Source organism: Augochlora pura, chromosome 8 (genome assembly GCF_028453695.1).
Source record: "Augochlora pura isolate Apur16 chromosome 8, APUR_v2.2.1, whole genome shotgun sequence".
In the NCBI taxonomy this organism is placed as follows: Eukaryota; Metazoa; Arthropoda; class Insecta; order Hymenoptera; family Halictidae; genus Augochlora; species Augochlora pura.
This window is the reverse complement of record NC_135779.1, coordinates 8211494-8231294: the sequence shown is the minus strand read 5'-3', so window position 1 is coordinate 8231294 and position 19801 is coordinate 8211494. Positions and strand designations below refer to the sequence as shown.

At 40.2% G+C, this 19801-nt stretch overlaps 1 protein-coding gene across 3 annotated transcripts; it reads right to left on the bottom strand.

The window, feature by feature from the left end:
* Window positions 1-24: 24 nt before the first annotated feature.
* On the bottom strand, window positions 25-19002 carry Ip3k1 (inositol-trisphosphate 3-kinase-like protein). 3 transcript variants are annotated; one of them, XM_078188373.1, is made up of 5 exons: window positions 18255-19002; window positions 2077-2410; window positions 1002-1210; window positions 405-876; window positions 25-234 (listed from the first exon to the last, which is right to left on the bottom strand). In XM_078188373.1, exons 1-5 carry the CDS (start codon window positions 18284-18286, stop codon window positions 25-27), a joined length of 1257 nt encoding a protein of 418 aa, XP_078044499.1. In that variant the 5' UTR covers window positions 18287-19002. The 3 variants fall into 3 exon arrangements, with proteins under 3 accessions (XP_078044499.1, XP_078044497.1, XP_078044498.1); XM_078188371.1 differs by having other exon boundaries at window positions 2077-2394; XM_078188372.1 differs by having other exon boundaries at window positions 2110-2394.
* Window positions 19003-19801: the final 799 nt, after the last annotated feature.

The window sequence follows — 19801 nt, the reverse complement described above, 5'->3', positions numbered from 1 at the left end:
GATTTTACGACGATAACATACAAATTATGCAGCCTGTGAAACATCGACTTCTTCTATGGTTGAAATTAAATTGTCGAGACCGAACAAGAATCCTTCTTCATGATTGCCCTGCTCCCATGGCTTTCTGTGCGTCATCGTCAGCCCATTTGGTAATGCTTGTGTTTTAGCGAAGTCAATCACCCATACGCCAACTTTGTCTTTGTCGTAGATCATGAAGATACTACTACCAATTATCTGAAACAGACATTACCACATCAAACTTTTGCTCTAACACAAGAGTTGATATAATAAACTGTATAATCGTTAAACTGCAGATCTTTATGTAAAATAGAAATTGTCTACTTCAACTATATAAAATGCACAGTCTAAGATTAGATCTATCAGGGGTAGCAAAGGATGCATACCTCGTGAGTCTTGAAGTATTCAGATGCCTCGATCTTTGAACGGAGGTGCTTCAAACGAACAAGCAGTTTTTCGCGAGTGGTCTCGCCGGTACCAAGGAAATGCTTCATAGTGTCGAGGACTTCCTGGTGCGACTTCACTTTCTTCATATCAGTAATCGGCGGCGCTCCCGGTAATTTCATCGCCTCGATTCGAAAACCGTGACTACAGGTCGAGCTCTGCTGCTCACGGAACTGCATGTACCGTAACTTAGTCACGGCACGCTGCTCGTGTTCCTGCTGGGTCGGCGCGTTAGGATCAACGGCGATCATCTTCTGATAAAGATCCGGTCTGGCGGTCGTCTTGGACACCTCGGATTCGAGGAACGTTCTCGTCCCCATCTTGATGTCCATCACGTGTGGATCGTTGAAGCCGAACAGCAGATCCTGCAGCTCGATGAACGTCTCTCCTTTGTACTCCACTTCCCGATAATATCTGCAATGGAATACGTGCCCCTTAGATACAATTACTCTTAGCAAAACAAGCGTAACATTAGGTTTTCTACGTCTCTTTGATATAATAAGTTATTTGACTATAATACAATAAGATCGATAGTTTACCTTGGCACACAATCGCGCAGCTCCTTGTCCTTGCTGAGAGCCTCGTAGACGATTCTCTCAGTGTTCTCTACGCCTCCAGTTTTTCTTTTCCAAACTGTGCCGGGTCCGGCTGGCGCGAAGCCATCCGGATGGCCAGATAACTGGAACCACGACTTCAATCTGTTTTTCAGTAGAACGTCGCTGGCTGGTGCCGTTAGATCCAACGCGTTCTGCAAGAACAATTCAAGTGTAAGCAACCTTTAATACAGTCCGCGGAAGACAGATGAAATAAAGTCAACCCCTGTGTCAGTAACCCGGTTCTGCACTTTTGGTTCGCAGTTAAACGTTCTATTCTAGCTTCGTCAATTAGGTTCCGTTTTAAGAAATCTTTTAACACGTTGAGTGCCACGAGGGCCATTAATTTTTAGTATTTTTACTTAGGCCTGTTACGAGCCGGTTTACGATGGGTCTTCGTAACACATTAAGCAACTAGACTTGCCAGGATCGATATTGCCCTGCCAGCGAAGGTCCTTTGTTCATGACGAGTTCGACTATTGCCGGTACACGTATACTAGATAGTCGGCCACGCACAGCCAAGGGATCTCCGCTAGGTTTTTAGCATGCTTAAGACATTTTTCCAAGCGTTTGCCCCGACCTTGTTTTAAAGGATACTCTGCAGTCGTTCGAGATAAGTGAGTTCAAATTAGAAGTGTAGTGTTTCCGAACAATTGTATTTAGATAAGCTAGTGTTATGAATAAGACAAAGACAGAATAGGCATCATAAGTTTGTAAATGAAATATAGAACTGAATTTTACTAGACTTAGTAAAGCATTAATAATAAACGTTTTAGTTTTAGTTTCACTAATCAAATCATATGAATTTTAAGGGTCGATTTTTGGCACTTAACGTGTTAATAGCTACTAACATCGCCTCTGGTGATTATCATTCAAAGTTACTAAGTTTCTTCTCTAGATTAATAGAACTCAGTAGCTAAATTGTAAAGCGTACCAGAGTCAAGTACCGGCTGATCAAGTGTTAGAAATTTTCAAGCGATTGCCTTCAGGGTATCTTTCATTTCTTTATTCCATTATTTACTTCGAATTTAATAGGTGCTAGGATGATCGGTACCAGCGCTAGAAACTTCAACGAGAGGTCTTCCTCGGGTATAGTAGCGTCGGACAGGACCATCGGGAACTGTTCCATTTTCTGGATGGTCAACGGATCGGTGAGGACCTTAGGGTGAGCTCCGGTCGAGTTTGAGCCGACGCTGTTCGACCGGTTCGACCCCGCGGAGGTCGAACGCCGCCATTGCCGGAACGCGCTGTAGGTGCTACTCGAGGACGCATCCTTCTGCCTTCGATGTTCCTTCTGGTTCGAGTTATGGTTCAGCCGCGTCTGCTCCTTCTTCGACGGCTGTAACCAGAGGAATCTACTAAGAATTTAATCCAGTCGACACTGTGGCTTAACACTAAAATAATAAAATTATAGCACATCGAAACGAGTGACCGACCCCTAAATTCTTTTAACCCACTCGAACCCATTTTAACGTCAAATCCCAAAATGAACTCATTTGTTTCAATTAACAGTATTTCCATTTGGTATTATTAGAATTGCCATTCGTGTTCATTGGTCGTGTACTTAACGATCAGAAAAAGTCGATAAAATTGAAAATGTTTTTAGCGGAGGAAGATTACAGTATACTGCGATAACTTCGAAGTTGTACTTCGTTATTATGATTACATAAGACGAGAACAACAAATGTATTATTGTCCGTAACTCGAAAAGTAATTTATGCAATACTAATTCTGTAGTTTACATAAGCTCTCCGTAAATAGGACGAAAGATAACATAGAGGTGGAGCATGTCCTAACGATTGGATAAAGTTGTTTCGAATGTTCACAGAAGCACGACAGATTAAGAAGTATGCGCAAGACTTAAGAATCGACGCAATTCTGTATGTACTTCGGTATTTTCTCTGCTTTTACTCAGCTTTTTGTCTGTTAAGAAAAAACTTTGCCTGTCTCGTTGCCGGACACGTGTCGCTTGCAATAAAAGCTTTAATTGAGTTTGCAGGCAGCTCGCGGATGACCGGCGTTAATTAGTACTTCGCGGGCACCAATTGATCCGATTATGATGCGTCACGTGCGCCTCTTGGCAGAACGCATGGTAGAATGGCCACGATTTGGCCAATTGGTTGACCGACGCGTAACGTTCGCGCAATTGCGTGCAAACGGTCCGCACCGATTCGATGATCGAGGACGATTGAGCACGATTGGACGATTCATCCTGCGGCACTTTGCCGTACGATTCGAAAAAGAGACACGAGATCGTTTCGGTTTCGGTGGAAACGAGAAGATCGATGTTTACAGACTGCAGACGTCCGTACGTGACTGTTTCGCACCGGCAAAATTCCAATCGCCTCCGCGCGCAACTGGATAAACCGCTACTCGCCGAAATGCAAAATAACCGGAGATAAGCGGAATCTCCATATTCTTTTGCCAGGTTGTCCTAGGTCGATAAACAAAGTCATCGTTTCGAGTTGCGTCTCAGATGTTCACGAAAAAAAAACATCGTTTTTTTCAAGTAAACGATATTCTTCGAGATAAATTATAAATTCGTGACTACTTGTCGAGGATATCGTTCGTAAACAATGAATAACATTAAGCGCATTTGGTTGCAACGAGGATGAGAAAAGGTGGAGTTCCTTCGCATCGAAACGATATAAACAAGAGAGCGGTTCGAGTCCGTCTATGACCGGTTTATTGCACTTCCTCCGAGTACGTGCATTAAATTGGAACCTCGAAGGTTCGTGTTCGTTATTAACGTCACGTATAATCGCGATACGCGTTCCGCGACTCCGATCATCGATCCGGACGGATCAACCGTGGATTTCGATTCCCGCGATACGCCGTTCATTTTAATCTAGCCGGCAAGGTCCGGTCACGAGGACGTCGAGCCACGCGATCTCTCGATCGGCGATTTCGGACGGTCTCATCGTCCAAACAATTTTCAATATACAGACTGTGTACCCGATCGTGACGAACATAACGCTAAATCGGAAGAATCGTACATGTTTGACAATGATTCCAAATTGAATTACGATTTTATCGTATGACCCGATGTTTAAAGTATATGACCTAAAACGGTCAATTCAATTAAACGGTATTCTAATTTAATCATTATTCAGATACACTATTCCTGCAGTGCTTTACGTTACGTTCAATCCATTTAGCATAGTCGTTCCTACATATTCATTTATCTCAGTGACTTTAGAAATTTCGATGTATACATTAATTCTGCTTTTAATTCCCGGCGATGCAATTACACGTTTTATGAAACGTGAGTCAGAGATAACCGATAGACAACAATTGTAGATAATGAAGCGGTGGTTACTCGATCGTGTTTGCGAAGTATATTTCTCAATTGCTCGGTTCTTGTACTTCATTAAGATTGATCGCGGTTTCCTCGGATTTCAAACGCTCGTTGATACTACAATGAAATTTGATAGCAACCGTGAACGATGCAGAATCGTTTCAATTCTCTCGCACCGTATAGAAGCGTGACATCTGCGACGGAGAACGGTGCAGAAGACTCGCAGCTTAATTAATCGCGTGTGCTCGATTAAGAGAAGAGACGGTCGGCACGTGAAGACTCGCGTTCGACCGATGATCCCGGCCGCGTTAACAGGTAATCATAACACGCGCCCCGGGACAAAAATATGCGTGGAATGCATAACGCGCGGTTTCTGGTGCGACTGCAGTCGCATAATCAGCGGGACAGTTCGCGGTACGACGATTATCGACGAGGCAAACGAAAGCTGCGCGCGAACGGGAACAGGCGACCCGTTTCGCATATTGTTTGACTAAAAATATTCGCTCGACTCTCTCGCAGCTGAAAATCAACCGGCAAATAAATCTTTAGCGAGCGTTTAACACATGCTCGCGACACTATGAAACGAATACACGGATTTGTAAATTGAAATCAATCTAAAGCATTCGTGGAAATGACGAATATTTAGCGAACGAAAGAAACATTCCAGTTTGCAGACAAATTGTCTTCATTAATTACATGATGCCGCAGAGGGTTCACGGACATTTACTTCGTTTCTTAATCATTTTAATGAGCGACGTTGATAATGCTTTCAAAATTCTTTAGACATCTGTATTGTTTTGCATTTGAACCATTTTCGTCAGAAATGCATAACGTTCGTAGACTGTCGATACTAAAATGAATTTCATCGCTGTAATAAACCCGTTGGTATGCAATGTCGAGTTAAAATTGCAACGAGAGAATTTTCTAGACACGAATAGTTCAAGTCAATGTCGAAATGTTTTCCAGCTAGGATTTCGAATTACAGAACAAGAAAAATCATAGTAAAAATAATAGAATAAAGAACGTTGTACAAAAATAACACCAGAAAAATCGGTGCAGAAATCGTAGCATAAAAATCATAGTATAACCGATCATTAGCGGTCATTCGTCACGCAGCCGGGCCCGTTCCGGCGCAGTGGGAGTCGCACTTTTTGCAAATGATATTTCGCCGGAGGGGAACGTGACAGAATAATAAAGTCGCACACCTTCGCCTTAGCCTTCGGCTGTATCGTGGCGGGCACGGGGGAAAAAGAGGCTCGTAACTTGCTCGCTTCGTAAGCAGAGCCGTGTTTTACGGAGCATTGACGTCACCGGTGTATTCAGATTGCATTGTTGCAGATAAGTTTCAATCGAGCACCGTTCCAGTTTTAACGTTTAACAACGGGTGCCGCGAGATAACGCTTGTCTCCGTATCCAGCGAGACCGGAGATATTTCAAATGACCCATTTCCAAATTCTTCGAGTGCTCCTATTGTCATCGAAAATATACCGTTCGAATTTACTGTAGACGATGAATTGTTTAATAGCGGTATCTTTGTAATCTTTTTACGATTGAACGGTTTAATGGCAATTTTTGAAATTTCTCCGTCGTTAAAACAATATCTCGAGGAATGTGTATAGAAATGTTCAGCCTCTAGAGTTTATTTTTCGATGAGAGGTACGATAACTCGTTCGAAACGAAATCAAATGATACAACTGCACTCTAACTGCACCTAATTCTTAAACGCGTTATTCCGCTAATCAGCGAAACTTGCGTAGCTCTTCATTCCTGGCATTTTTTTCGGAATATTCATATAACTAGACGAACTTTAACCGTTGTATACGTTAATTTATTCCGAATGTTTACGAAATATTTCGTCGAACATAGCGGTGCGCATTAATTTACACGAACGATTAGAAAAACAGTGTCATTTGACGTTCGATTTTCATGAATATGCAGAACGCTCCGACCTTACGCAGTTAGCTGGATTTCAACAATTCAGCTAAACCCTTTCTGCGGTGCGAATTCAAGTGGCGCTCGAAGACAAGGTCATCATCGCCGATCGGCGCCGTAAGGGTTCACGTGCGAAATGCACAATGCAATCTCGTCGAACGAACTTGCTTTTTTCGACGCGATCGTCCATCCGAATCGGCCACCGTCACGGATCTCAAGTACGCTCGTCGCTGGAAACACATAGTCGCGTGATTCGTTTGAACACGCGAGCGGCGATCGTTATCAACAATTTTCATTCATGGAAATAAAATGCGATAATCATAATACTATTAATCACCGCGCAGCTCGTGGTTCTTTTCCGACCAGAAAAATGTCGGTTTCGCGGGAAAAGCATTCCGGCGAGTCTCGACGAGTCCGCGATGAGTCTACCGCCAAACCGACACGCGAAACGGGAGCAATTTGACCCCGGACCAAATTCCACCGAAAACGGCAATGACCTCGGGGCCGCGTGCGTCAATGCGCGAACGATTTGATAAAAATGCGGCTCGTCGGCCGCGTGAAAGCCGGGGCCGCTCGAGAACCGCGGAGAAAGTTCAAAATTCGTGCTGTCGCCGAAAAAGCGGCGAAAAAATTGCGAAACGAATACGAAAAAAGATCGCGTTAAACAACGTAAAACCGCGGTCATCATCCAACAGCAGTTTGCCGTTTCTTCGAGGGTGCCTCCGAGTTTCGCGGACCGTTTCGGAGAACGAGGACATCTGTTTCCGTGAATAGACGGGTTAACGAGTCCGAACAGAGGAGAAAAATGTTTCCGATACCGGATTGATGGCGTCCGTTTCATGCTGAGCTTGCATAAACGTGTGGACGGGCGGGAGTTTATCTCGAATTATTTAACTCTCGGTTTCCTACGCCGTAGTCATTCGTGACTCGTTGTGACGTATACAGTACCGAAGTTGTCTGTGTTAGTAGCAGAGAGACCGCCAATGTTTACACCGGCCTCACCTTAAATATATCCTAACAATATACAATCAGTCGAAGCCAAGAGCTCGAAGGGTCGACACTGGCGGAGCCGTATTACCGAGGCGCTCGAGTAAACATTCATCTGTATTAGTAAGTATCGGTGCGAGTCAGAAATGACTCCGTCACAGGACTCCGTGCTGCAGGTACTCCGACGGTTAAGCCCATTATTTATAAAACGCGGATGAAAAAATAAGTTCGGTGGGTGTTCGCGCGATGTTTATTCGCGCGCCGACCGGATAAACAAGACCGATATATCGGCCGCCGAGTAGAGCCTCGGCGTTTGCTTTGTAAGTAGAAACAGCAAACGAGGGCCAGACATATAAATTTCGCTTACCGCGTTGACTCGATCTTTCTTGGAAAAAGATGCGTTCCAGTGGGAAACATTCTCGCGGTTTTCGCGTGTACTCATCGTCCTTCCCGATTTTATTGCGAGTCACGCGGTGATTCGCTCTTTTCTGTTCATTGATAGTCCGCTTTGTGTAAAATCTCATACAGATTTACACAATGTTATATAACATCGATGTAATAATTGTATTACATAAGTTTACGCAACGCTACAAAACATTGATTTATAATTTATGCGATTAATAAGAAGCTTCTACTGTTGTCAATCGGAAAGCTCGTTTTATATACCTTATATAAATTAATCTTATGTAACATTATATCAATTTATTTTAAATAGAATAGGTTCACCAGATTTTAGGGAGTAGAAATATTTTTTAAATTAGAGTATCAATAACATTCTACTGATATCAATATTTAATTTTAAATCAATGTTCCAACTGGAAGAAATAATTGTCCTCGTGTACTAAATCTAATAAATTGATATCAAATCGAGAATTCAATCGAATTGGTCGTACGGTTTCCCCTAAAAAAATTCGTAATCGAAGTATGTGGCAATTACATCTATATTTTTTAAACAAAGGACAAACTGCTGAAAAGACGAATTAAGCCACCGCCAATTATTTACGAGTTGCACCATATTTTATATCGGGCAGAATTGGTCGAACCGATCGCTAGGAACAATTGATTTATCGCTCGAGGTGTGGATCGGTATGTAACCGTTGTTGTTTACGAAATACCGCTTTTTAGACCACTGTGCCACGTCAATGGAACGCGATCCACCGCGTCGAATATCAAACGATAGCCTATCGTCGTCGACGACGTTCTATCCCGACACCGGCGATTTTATCTATTTAAAAGGTGCGTCGATTTCCGATCGAACCGATATACGAGGCGCTCCTTTTTTAGCGCCGCATGCCGAGCAGCTCCATGCGAAATGAATAAAACCGACGATCCGACAAGGTTCCGCGACGAATTTGTATGCGTAACGCCGATGGAAATTCGCGGATGTCCCGCATCGTTAAATCGAAATTTGATTTTGTACGACGCGTGTTATTGGCAAGCTCAGGGCCGACATTTTTCGCCTCCCCCGACGGCCCCGGATTCATGAAACATTAATAAACCGAAACGGGAAATCAGGCGACAAATTGTTTTCGCGGATTCACGGTGGACGATCACATTCGTCGAACCGATCTGTACGTACGTGCTAGTATTTATCCAGTTAGCTATTGTGATCTCTTTGAAAGGTGTTTAAGTTGCTGCAATTGTACTATATATCTACTGTAGTTTTCCATATTTTGCTTGAATACAAAGCTTTTATAAAATATATAATTTAATAAAAAATATCGAATACGAAACAGTTTATGGAAAACAATGGATAGCTGCTATCTCAAATATTAGAAAATACTAGTTTAAAACTAAAATTATTTCAGAGAAAAAAGACTTTCCGTTTTGTTTTTATTCCGTGCAATTGGTGTAGACAATTTTTAACTCGCACAAAAATTCGTAGTTTAGTTGCGGTTTCAAATAATAATCTCCATAAAACCGACTATCTTGAATCGAAACGTTGATCGAGTTCTGTAGCTTGTAGCGAGCATGATCGAAGAAACAAGAACCGGAAAGAACGGCGGAAAGAAAAAAAAAGAGGCGAGAACGTTGTACTGAAATGAAGTAATGTTAATTGGCGGATGTTAATACGGCAGATCGACGACGTCAATGGCATGATGCATGCACGTCGTGTACACTACTTGTTGTCACTTTAAACAAACGAGGTCTCTCGGGGACACGTCGACGGACGATCCCCCGTAAACGTGACCCCACAGGAAAAACACAATTTATAAATCAAGCTTGACTTTAATTTATATCGTCGCCGATGTATACCGATTCGATCGCGTGCTTGCCACCCCCTCCCTATTTCTCTGTCTTCATTGAATCATGTCGACAGGCAGGCCGCGTTGCTTATCATTGAACTCTCATATTCAACTCATTAAGCATTCCGTTTTTCCATATCTGCCGCAGATGGCAGCAAACGTGAAACGTTTTGCGACATTACAGGTGACGCTTTCCAGTTACCTTTTGTTCGCAATTCGTCGAAATGGTGGCTGCAAAATATTTTTCTCTTATCTCACCTGCGCGGAATTGCCAAATAACTTAGTTTTCTGCTAGAAATAGCTTCTCGAGATTTATTGTTCATATAAACGTTCGACTTTCCTTCAGTTGAAAATAATGTAAAACAGCTTTTTAAATTCTCGAAATGTCTTTGATCAGCTGTTACATCGGTTTTACTAATTTTTGTAATAAAAATCCTAGTTTCTTTACGACGATTCGCTGGCAGCATCGTAAAAGTTTAAAGACCGCGCAGCCTACTAATTAATCGCAACGATGTAGCATGCAATTAGACAAAAAGGACTCGCTGCTACCGTGTTCTTCCGCGTACCATAATCTAGCGTCTCCGTCGACTTTACATAGTCATAACAACATAGCCACATTGCGCAACCGAGGCAACGTGAGCAAGTATAATTGTATATTAATGAAGCCATTGTCGTGCTTCGGCGTTTCCGGTTTTCAGCAAACAATTCGCGAACAGAACAAAAAGAAATATAATGGATCCACGAGATTGTTGAGAATCGTGAAGCAGAACGTGAGGGAAAATGATTTATTAATTATTCGAATCGCCGTGCTTTCGACGTCAGAGGCGTTCCCTAATCGATAATTAGCGGAACTGTAGCGTAATCGTATCCGCGATGCTTAACGTATAATTATGCGTGAAATTAATCGGCACGCTTAGTTTCTCTGTTGCAGCATACTGCGCGATATTTAATCGCGCATGGCGCTCATTATATTCGAGCGGGAGCAATTCAAACATATTTAAATCAGTCTGATCTATAAAACATTGAAAATTAATCGGGAATGAGCAAAGCGAGGTAAAAATATACTCTAATTTAATCAATCGAAAGAACGCGATGCTAATTGTAAACAAATAACATACATCGTAATATCAGATAACTAATTACATAATTATAACTCTCGTGAAGCGCGTAAACTGACAGATAAATTAATTGACCAAGCGCACGCCGTTCGGTAATACCTAAAAAAAAAAAGAATTCATTGATTATCGTAATCCGGCGTGCAGATAATCTCTGCGAGAACGCTTTTATCGCTTGGTTCGTAAGTACATAGATTTATTTTTCTGTCGCGGATATCTGATTAACTATAATTGCGAACGATCGTAAACACTAGATTTCATATCCGAGGAGCCGTATAAATTTTCATTTCTTTTTTCGTTTTCTCGATCGTTCCTTTTTTTTTATCCGATTTTTATCAGGCCTTTTCGTCCGGTTCTAGGTTCCCGATCGATGCTTTTCAACAGGAATTTTACCGTGCAACATCATTCGTGGGAATCAATTAGCGGGTCCCTCGTCTCTCCTCGCTCGAAAACTAGTTTCAGCGAGATCTTAAAATACTTGTTACCAAAATATTAACGGGGACCTAGGTAATTCTCGAATTCGAGCCGATTCTCTTGCGAAGATCTGGCTTCGGAAGGTTGTTCAAAATCATTCGAAACCTCTTTCCGTGGTACAAATACTCTTATTAACTTTTGACTTATCTGGAAACTCGTTAACTTTTTGCAGTCAAACTTATTCGAACTCTAAATCCAAAATAGGGTTATTAGGTTTTTGAAATGTTTAAATTGTGTCCAGCAAGGAAGCTCGATAACTTTCTTTTAAATAATAATTTTTAAAAAAACTTGCTATATTATATTAATCTAAATAATTTGACGAATTACGCATAACATTATGATAGTTCTTAAATACAAATAGTTCAGTTAAAGACAAATAGTTCTCAATTGTTCTTCCTCAATTTTAAACGAAGTATTAGAAAACTGGTAAATCAAGGTTCACTGAACTACACAAAAGCTTTCATCTGCTTCCAGTCTCGCTGAACGACAAGTCTTAACCAAGGAGTGTTCTCTCTGTGTTCATCGATCTATCCGATGATTTTGTAATAGATAGAAGAGCGGTATTAAAAAAATCCCGACGTAATTTCACGCATACTGATTCGTCGCGTGTCGTCCGCGCGTATAGAAACAGTGAAATCAACAAACGGTAAAACGAAGGCCGTGCTAAAAATACACGATCTACGCGGATTCTCAACGTATCTAATTAACCAACAAGTGCCATAACCGGGCTCGTGGAACAATCGTGGGATTTCCAAGATAATTATCCGCGTTATAGACCGTCGGGATTCCGTTCGTCGAACGATCTGAATCACTTCCGAAGCACTTGGTAAACATTTCTCGATACCGATCATCGTAACCGCGTTCGTACCATATGCGATTTATTCGCATGATTCAAAAGACAAAAACATGTTTACTCGGCTCCTGGTTTTTGCATTTGGAGCAGCTTATTTTCATTTTACAGAGAAATCTAGAACGACGTTGCAGAACGCGAGATTTGTACACATTTTTATCGAGCTTTCAATTAACTGTTGTGAAAGAGGAGTCACTATCCCGCCAATCTACGCTCGATAGTAAAGTCGATTATCCCAGAAACCTCGTTTTAGAACGTCTGAATACAATGGCCTTTGTGAACGTGAATGTCTAAAGAGCACGTCGTTGGATCGCGATTTCTTATGCTAAATAAACATCGTCTATGTCGATTGCAGGACAGGATATCCGTGTGAATAGCCATTTCTTTTATGAATCATTTGGATCAGCTAGGAATGGTAGAACAGTATTCGGAACTTTCTCATATCTTTCTATCCTTTTGAAATTTGAGTATTAAAATATCGTTTTAAATTAGAGTACATAATATCCGAGATCTATTCTTCGCGAAGAGAAGAAAAATATTTTTTCTTCTAGTGTCGGTAAAGTGACTTTTTTTTATGTATTCGTAGAATTTTTACTGATACTTTATTTACTGGAAACTTGTTTATATGTTTCTGAAGGCCTGTAACTACAGCGTTCGACACGTGCATTCATAAAAGGTAGAGGTTACTTGTCGGCGAAGTAAGTTTATATCCCTTATGTCTACGTTATATATTTATTTGGCAAATAATCAGTTTCGAAACAGTTGATTTGGCAAATAATTGATATCCAAACAATTTATTTAGCAAATAATTGATCTCGAAACAGTTAACTTAACAAATATTTCATTCACCAAGTGGTAATTGGTTGGGAAAATAATTTATTTAACAAACAATCGATATAGCAAAAATTTGATCTCGAAACAACTGATTCAACAAACATTTGATTAAGCAAATAATTGGTTTAGAAAATAATCGATTCAGCAGATAATTAATTTAGCAAAAAGTTTGTCTCGAAACATTTAATTTCGTAAATGATCGATCTCGAAACCATTAATTTCCCAAATATAGTTGACTTCGAAACTGAGTTAGGAAATAATTAGCCAAAATACACAGCGCAGAACAGTTGTACGATGAAAGTTCTGCCGAAACATGCAGTTCTTGGCTACATTTGCATAATCGAGGCATTCCGAGACCTAAATCTTCGGATCGTCGCCGTGCGAAAGACCTTAATTCGCGGATTTTGTTCACGAGCTGGTATTTACTTTCCCGGTGGAGGCTGGTCGACAGTAAACGTGCCCATAAGCGTGCACGTTAATATGGTATAAAATAATTCCTATGACGTGAAAGATACGCTTCGCGTGGTCCGGTGCAACGGGAGGTCGAGTGGCCAGGTACGTACCTAGTCTGGAAACTATAATTTTCCATTTTGTATCTCTCGATTCTCCGGTATTCATTATCGATCGGACACGATTATACTGCGGAATATGTTCATTGGGCTATCTGTATAGAATTTCCTTGATCGATCGATCATTCAAGCTGTTCAGCTAGAGCTCTTGCCCGAAGCTGTAAACTATAAGCAACTTTATGCAACAGAAAAATATTGTTCGTTGCACGAAACTGGTACTAAACGGAAGTTTATTACGTCTTTTATTAACTTGAACGAGCTGCCAAGAATTTAATAGCGTCCCCAAGTTCTTCTGGTGGCTTAATGTTCTCACTATACGCAGTGTATAGCCGATCGATTAATTTTTGCGTCGGAGATAGCGAATCGTGCAAAATTGAAACTGCATCAATTGTAAGAGACGTTAATATCTCAGACTTTAATCCTCACAATTTCATCCCGAAATTCTTCAGATATTTTCGTGCATTGTTTAATTGACGCAGTCTTTTCTCTCGCAAAAGCACCAAATCCACAATCTAATTATTATACCAGCAGATAACAGCTTCCTCCAGAATTTGATTCTGACTTCCTCTAGTTGATAAGTTCAAACAATTTCCTTGATCCTATATCATATTTATTGTCTCGTTCCACATATTTTTTCGACAATCTCCAACACCAGACTGCAATTGCTGCAATCAATGGGACGATAACACTTTTTCACTTGGATGCCGATAATATCCTATTATTGACCCGATTTAAGATAAAATTAGGTTACTCAGTGTTCAGTCTGCAATTTATTTCGCGCGTTAAATTCAGACCGCAAATAGCACGGACACCAGTTTAATGATTATAGCAAAGAATGCGGCTCCGATATGTCCTTTCAATAGTTACATTATCGTCCCAGAATTTTTATAAATTTCTTGACACCTGTTAATTTAGTAAAATCTTTTCTGCAAGAATAATATCGAATTTTGGCATGCGCTAATGATCAACTTCCCTCGAAGTTTCGAATTCATTATCTTTTTTTTAATTCTGCTAATGGTAACTCATCTTTCGAATTGTCTCCTTCTTTTCATTCTAATTGCGCAACATTAACGCACCATGGAAATCAAGGCATGCGTGCTCTTGCTACGTAACCGACGACGTCAATCAAGGAGAATGTAGTAATTGCAATAACCGCGCTGCCTGTTGATTACCACATTCTTCGAAATATTCTGCGTGCTGCACGGAGTCTCTCGAGCAAACCTACACACTTCCGGATTCTATCCATCGTAAATATTCACGGGTGTTTACAATTTTTCCGTAAAAGAATTTTCCGACGATGTTTGTCTGGATTCGCTGCTTCGGAAAAAAACTAATTTACCGGAAAGTAAAAATAGCTAATTCTTTCAGTTGACGTTCTCGGCTTAATCCTGACTGCAAAACGATTTTCTTTGCTTCGGTTCTGATCTCAATTAACTGAAAAAACAGTATCAACAATATTATAATGAAAAAACAATAAGGACAATATTAAAATGGCAAAACAATAAAAACAATTGAGTAATGGAAAAACATTTGGGAGAAATATTCTCTTACAAACAATGCAGAACATTTTAATTTTGCATAACGTGTCCATTTACGAATTATAATACTGTATATATATTATAAACTGTTTAACATTCGAACGATATATCTTTCCGATAAAAACATACATGTATATGCCTAGTATCATTTATAATTTCATTTAACAATTTTTTTGAAAATATTCCGTAAGATACTTTTTCTGTAGGCCTTAATAAGGTATGCGACAATTTAAGCTAGTTTAACAGAAAAATGTGACAATTTCGATTCCGAATCCACGCTGTTCGAATGTTAGAGCACTTGAAAACATTGGAATTCGTGTTCCCAAGCGATGATTTCGATTCTAATCGAGATCGCTAATGTTTAGTGGGCGATCATTCTTTCTGCGAACTGGACAATGCCTCGCTTTGTCGTCGGTAATCGGTTCTGAATGGTTAAATCGCCAAACTGTCGGCCATAAATCGCCGAACTGCAATTCGCTGCCTCGGACAGCTGGTTATTATGGTTTCCCGTTCAATTTATTTATAGAATCGTTTCAATAATACTATTGAAGCAGTGATTCGGCCGGGCTACGAGCGGAATGCAAACGTCGCGATTATAATAATCAAAATGATCGGAGCAAACTGGACGGGGCTAATAGGACCGATTTGAAATCGAACCACGAGGCAGACAATCCAATTTCGTACGTTATTTGCGCGTCCACGGGCATAAATTGTTTCCGGTTTGGAATGCGAGCTACGACGATCGCGGCGCATGTTTTTCTTCTCGCAGAAACACATGGGTGAACGAGAATCGTTCGCAGAAACGACTGCATGATCGAGAATTACTCGTTCAGATCATGAATCCCACGAAAGATGATAAATAATTCGTAGGAAATTCATGTTTCATCGACACCCTGATTTCTGAATATAATCTCAAATATTTCAGACTGCTTACACGATTTTAATAACCTTTTCATTTTATTTCTACTGGGTATTCCATATTTAGAATCTACAAAAATCAATTTGAACAATGGGGAAAACATAAATTAGCAAAGGATTGTTTGAATCTATTTTTAAAATTTAATATGAGAATTGAATGACTGACAGTGTAACATCCACCAATGATCTACTGTAAGTGGAAACAGTGATCAATGACCAGACAGATTTTAGAACACCAGTCTCCCATAAGTTATGACTCATAACTGATCAACTGGAAATATTACATGCTTCCAGCATACTTTTTTATAGAACCCTTAATAGGTTGTTCTGCAAAGAATTTCTTAACGATTATACTGTTGATTTTTGTGCACAATAAAAATTATCTACACTAATTGCAAGACACAGGAGCTACATGTGCATGTATCTCTGCCTTCGATAATTTGATGAATTTAAAATAGTGCAACAATATTTGTCATTTGTATAAAAAAAACTTCATGAATGTATTCTTGCTCTGCATATATATATATATATAAAATTCGCGATATATTAATTTTTCTAATAACATCTCAGAATGACAATTCTCATATTTGTCGTGAAAAGAAGGCAGAACATATTTGCATGTCCATATTTGTACAATTATTTAACTTCTCCGGCGCACAATGTTCATGAAAGTCTAAATAAAGTGCAGCCGTGTATTTTGGTAATAATATGAGTAAGACGTCAGTCGGACGGTTTCATTAAAAATCGTTAACGTCAGAACCGCGTTTCCTGTCCGCTAATGTAATACGGATCCTTGAATTAATTCGTTCATCTGCCTTCGTTGAAGGCCACGAGACTGGTCGAATTTCGAAAGGCCCGGTCTATATCTGTCCATGAATTTGATCCAGGTGGCTCCCCATCGTTTACTCTGTATACCAATGTTTATTGCTAGCTACGAGCCCGCAAACGATTGCGAACATGTATAATTAACAACCAGTTTTATTTTTGAGATTCCTGCGAAATTTAAGATTTAGCACGAATTGAATTTTCAATTAGGTATCAACAATGGCGACAGTGTGTCTACTAAATACCGACAGGCTCCTTATCGGAATTTTCTCAAAATATGTTCACATTGTTACACCGAATCTAATCGTATTACTATTTATTAATACAAATATTTTTGTCTGTTGATTCAGTAACAAACACAAAATAAGGAAAATCGCTAATGCATGAACTAAAATGACAGGTTAACGCGGGTATCCTAGTTAATAGGTAGGAATATCATTAGAATACATTTACCATGGCCTGCCACAAAAAAAACATAAACAACTTTATCCACGTACCTCTCTAGTTATACTGGTTTAACCGTCTCTAAAAGAATCAACGAGGAAAATCGAAGAAATAACAGAACAAGCTCGAAAAAATGAATGGGGTAACTGATCGCGATTAATACCGGCCTTACTAGCCCTTCTAGAAACATGTTACCCGTGGCCAGGGCCGCGTCGCGCTATCCCTGGGCCCAGTGCATTTTTCTTCAATCTATACTTTTCCATAGTTTCGTTTTAACGAAATCTCTCAGGGAAATCCTAATTTTTAGATCTCGAGACTTTTAAAATAAAATTTACAACTTCCGGTTACAGTGTAATACAATCTCCAATATAAATACAAATTCAAAATTATACGAACAAGATTTTCATTCAGATCAATACATTTACTGTACTATAAATGAATGCACTTTCTGTTCTGATCTACAGTATAATAAGCTACATTCAAGATAAATATAGCTTCAGAATTCTATCTAAAACATGTTCGTTCAGATCAATATATTTATTGTGCTCTACTGTAAATGCAGTTTCTGTTCTAGATTTAACCAGAATAGTCTGTGTTCAACATAAACGCAGTTACACAATTCTACAGAAATGCTTTATGAAAATGTATCATAATTATTTAAATTGATCTTTGGTAAATATTTTCAATTCAATAAGTCACCTTCAATTTTGAACTACGATGTCAAAGTCATTGTTTTGAACAATTTTATCCTATCGATATGGAAATTCGTCTTGAAATACTTTTCTCGTGTTCGAGACCTAATGGCTTTGGGTCCAAGACAAAAAAGCTATTACATTATTAACATTTTCTTCAGTTATGTCTGCGAAACAGGCAGACTGATATATTCACTGCTATTTCAATTATGCTATACCGTATATCATTTCATAAAAACTCGTAGATGGATCCTTGAAATTGGACATTTCTCGAAATAGTTAAAGATCACGGTGGCTTTTGAAACGGCACTGTCGCGACAGCATCCCATGCCACGAAGACCGTGCACCATCGATGTTTCTCGCGATTCGATTAGCTAGCAAACATCTCGGGCGACGTTCGCGTCGCAGAGCAGAGCAGACGCTCGGTTAAATGCGAGAAAGTGAGAAGAAAGCTGGGGAGAATTGGCAGGTGCGTACCTTATTGAAGTGAGCTTGCAGAAGCCGTTCATACTGGTCAGCAGCACGGAGACAGAGCCGCGTTGTGAACGCTTCCATTCGTGCTGGCAGGGGCGCGTGGCAAACACTGCTTGACATTATTCCTCTCTGTCGGGCTGGCACTCCTCCGGTGAACACGCACGCACGTGACGTACAGTGTGTACAAATAAAATCGTTGCACGCCACGCACCAACGGACGCACTTAAATCCGGCGGATCGTTTCGACGCAACGGATAACCTCAATCTGCCTTCACGGGGCTCGTCGCGACTCCATAGGCGTGGCTGAACGGTTTAACTCGATTCACAATTTTCCTTCGAACGAATTATCGATATACAGTATCCCTTATTTTTTTCTCCTGCGAGTATGATCTCTGCCGCTTTGGCTCTCACAACTCGGCCGCCTCGCGCGGGATACCTTTGAACGAAGGTAACGAAGGGTCGGATCTTCCCTTCTCACACTGAATCGTTGTAATTAGCTGGGAAACTCAATCACTTGAGGTGAACGACAGTTCCGTTAACGCGCTTGCTCTTTCTAGAAACGCTTACTTTGAATCGAAAAGGCGCGCGGGCGCGCAACACCGTACTTTAATTGGCTTCTCAGGGGTGTCACTGCGTTTAAAACGATCAGTGGCAATGAATTCTTGTCAATGAATCAATTTATCGTCTTCGGATCTCGTTTTCGCGTGGAACGATATAAATCGATACTACCTTCGCCTCTCGATGCTCAACGTGCACTGAGCGGTGAAGAGAGCTACGTGTAGTTTTATCGTTTCGGCTGCCCCCACCATCGATTCTCGACGGTCGATTCTCGTTCTTGTGGCTACGCGTGTGCAATAGCACGCAGAGTGCAGAGGCTCCTGCTGGTCACCGTAAACTATTATTCGGTCGCAGTCCCTTTCCTTCATACCTTTCCGTTTTAAGCCTACCTTTTCCTGTAAGTTTATTTTCATTATATCTTTAAACATTTGTTACGTTTTGCGGGAATTGATCGCGTACGCCAAGGGAATGTTCGAGGGGTAGAAGTTATGGAAAATGGCGGCGCGTGGTTGAAGAGAATTATTGTTTAGGAATAAATCATTCATAAATATATTTGAACTATCAATATCAAATTGCGATACTTTACATGCTATATATTAATTAGTCTAATGCTCCGTTTTATTTAAAGTTGTATTCATAGTTTCTTTGGTAAGTTAACCTGTACTGTCTATGATTGGGGGTCCAGTATCCAATAGGAAAAATGGCGTCGTTTATGGGTAGAGATAATTATCATACTAAATAAATCATATTTTAATGTAAATAACAATTTGAAATATTGTAGATAGAGCATATTAGTTATTCTAATACTTATTTTTATTTAAAATTATATTTAGAATGTTTTTAGTTAATTAATATGGTGTTGTCTGTGTTTGGAAAATACGTTTATGGTGTCGTTTAGAGAAAATGGCGATGCAGGATGAAAGCTAATCATTGTTCTAAAATGAATCATTCTGTAATCTGTATAACAATTCGAAATATTGCAGGTACTATAA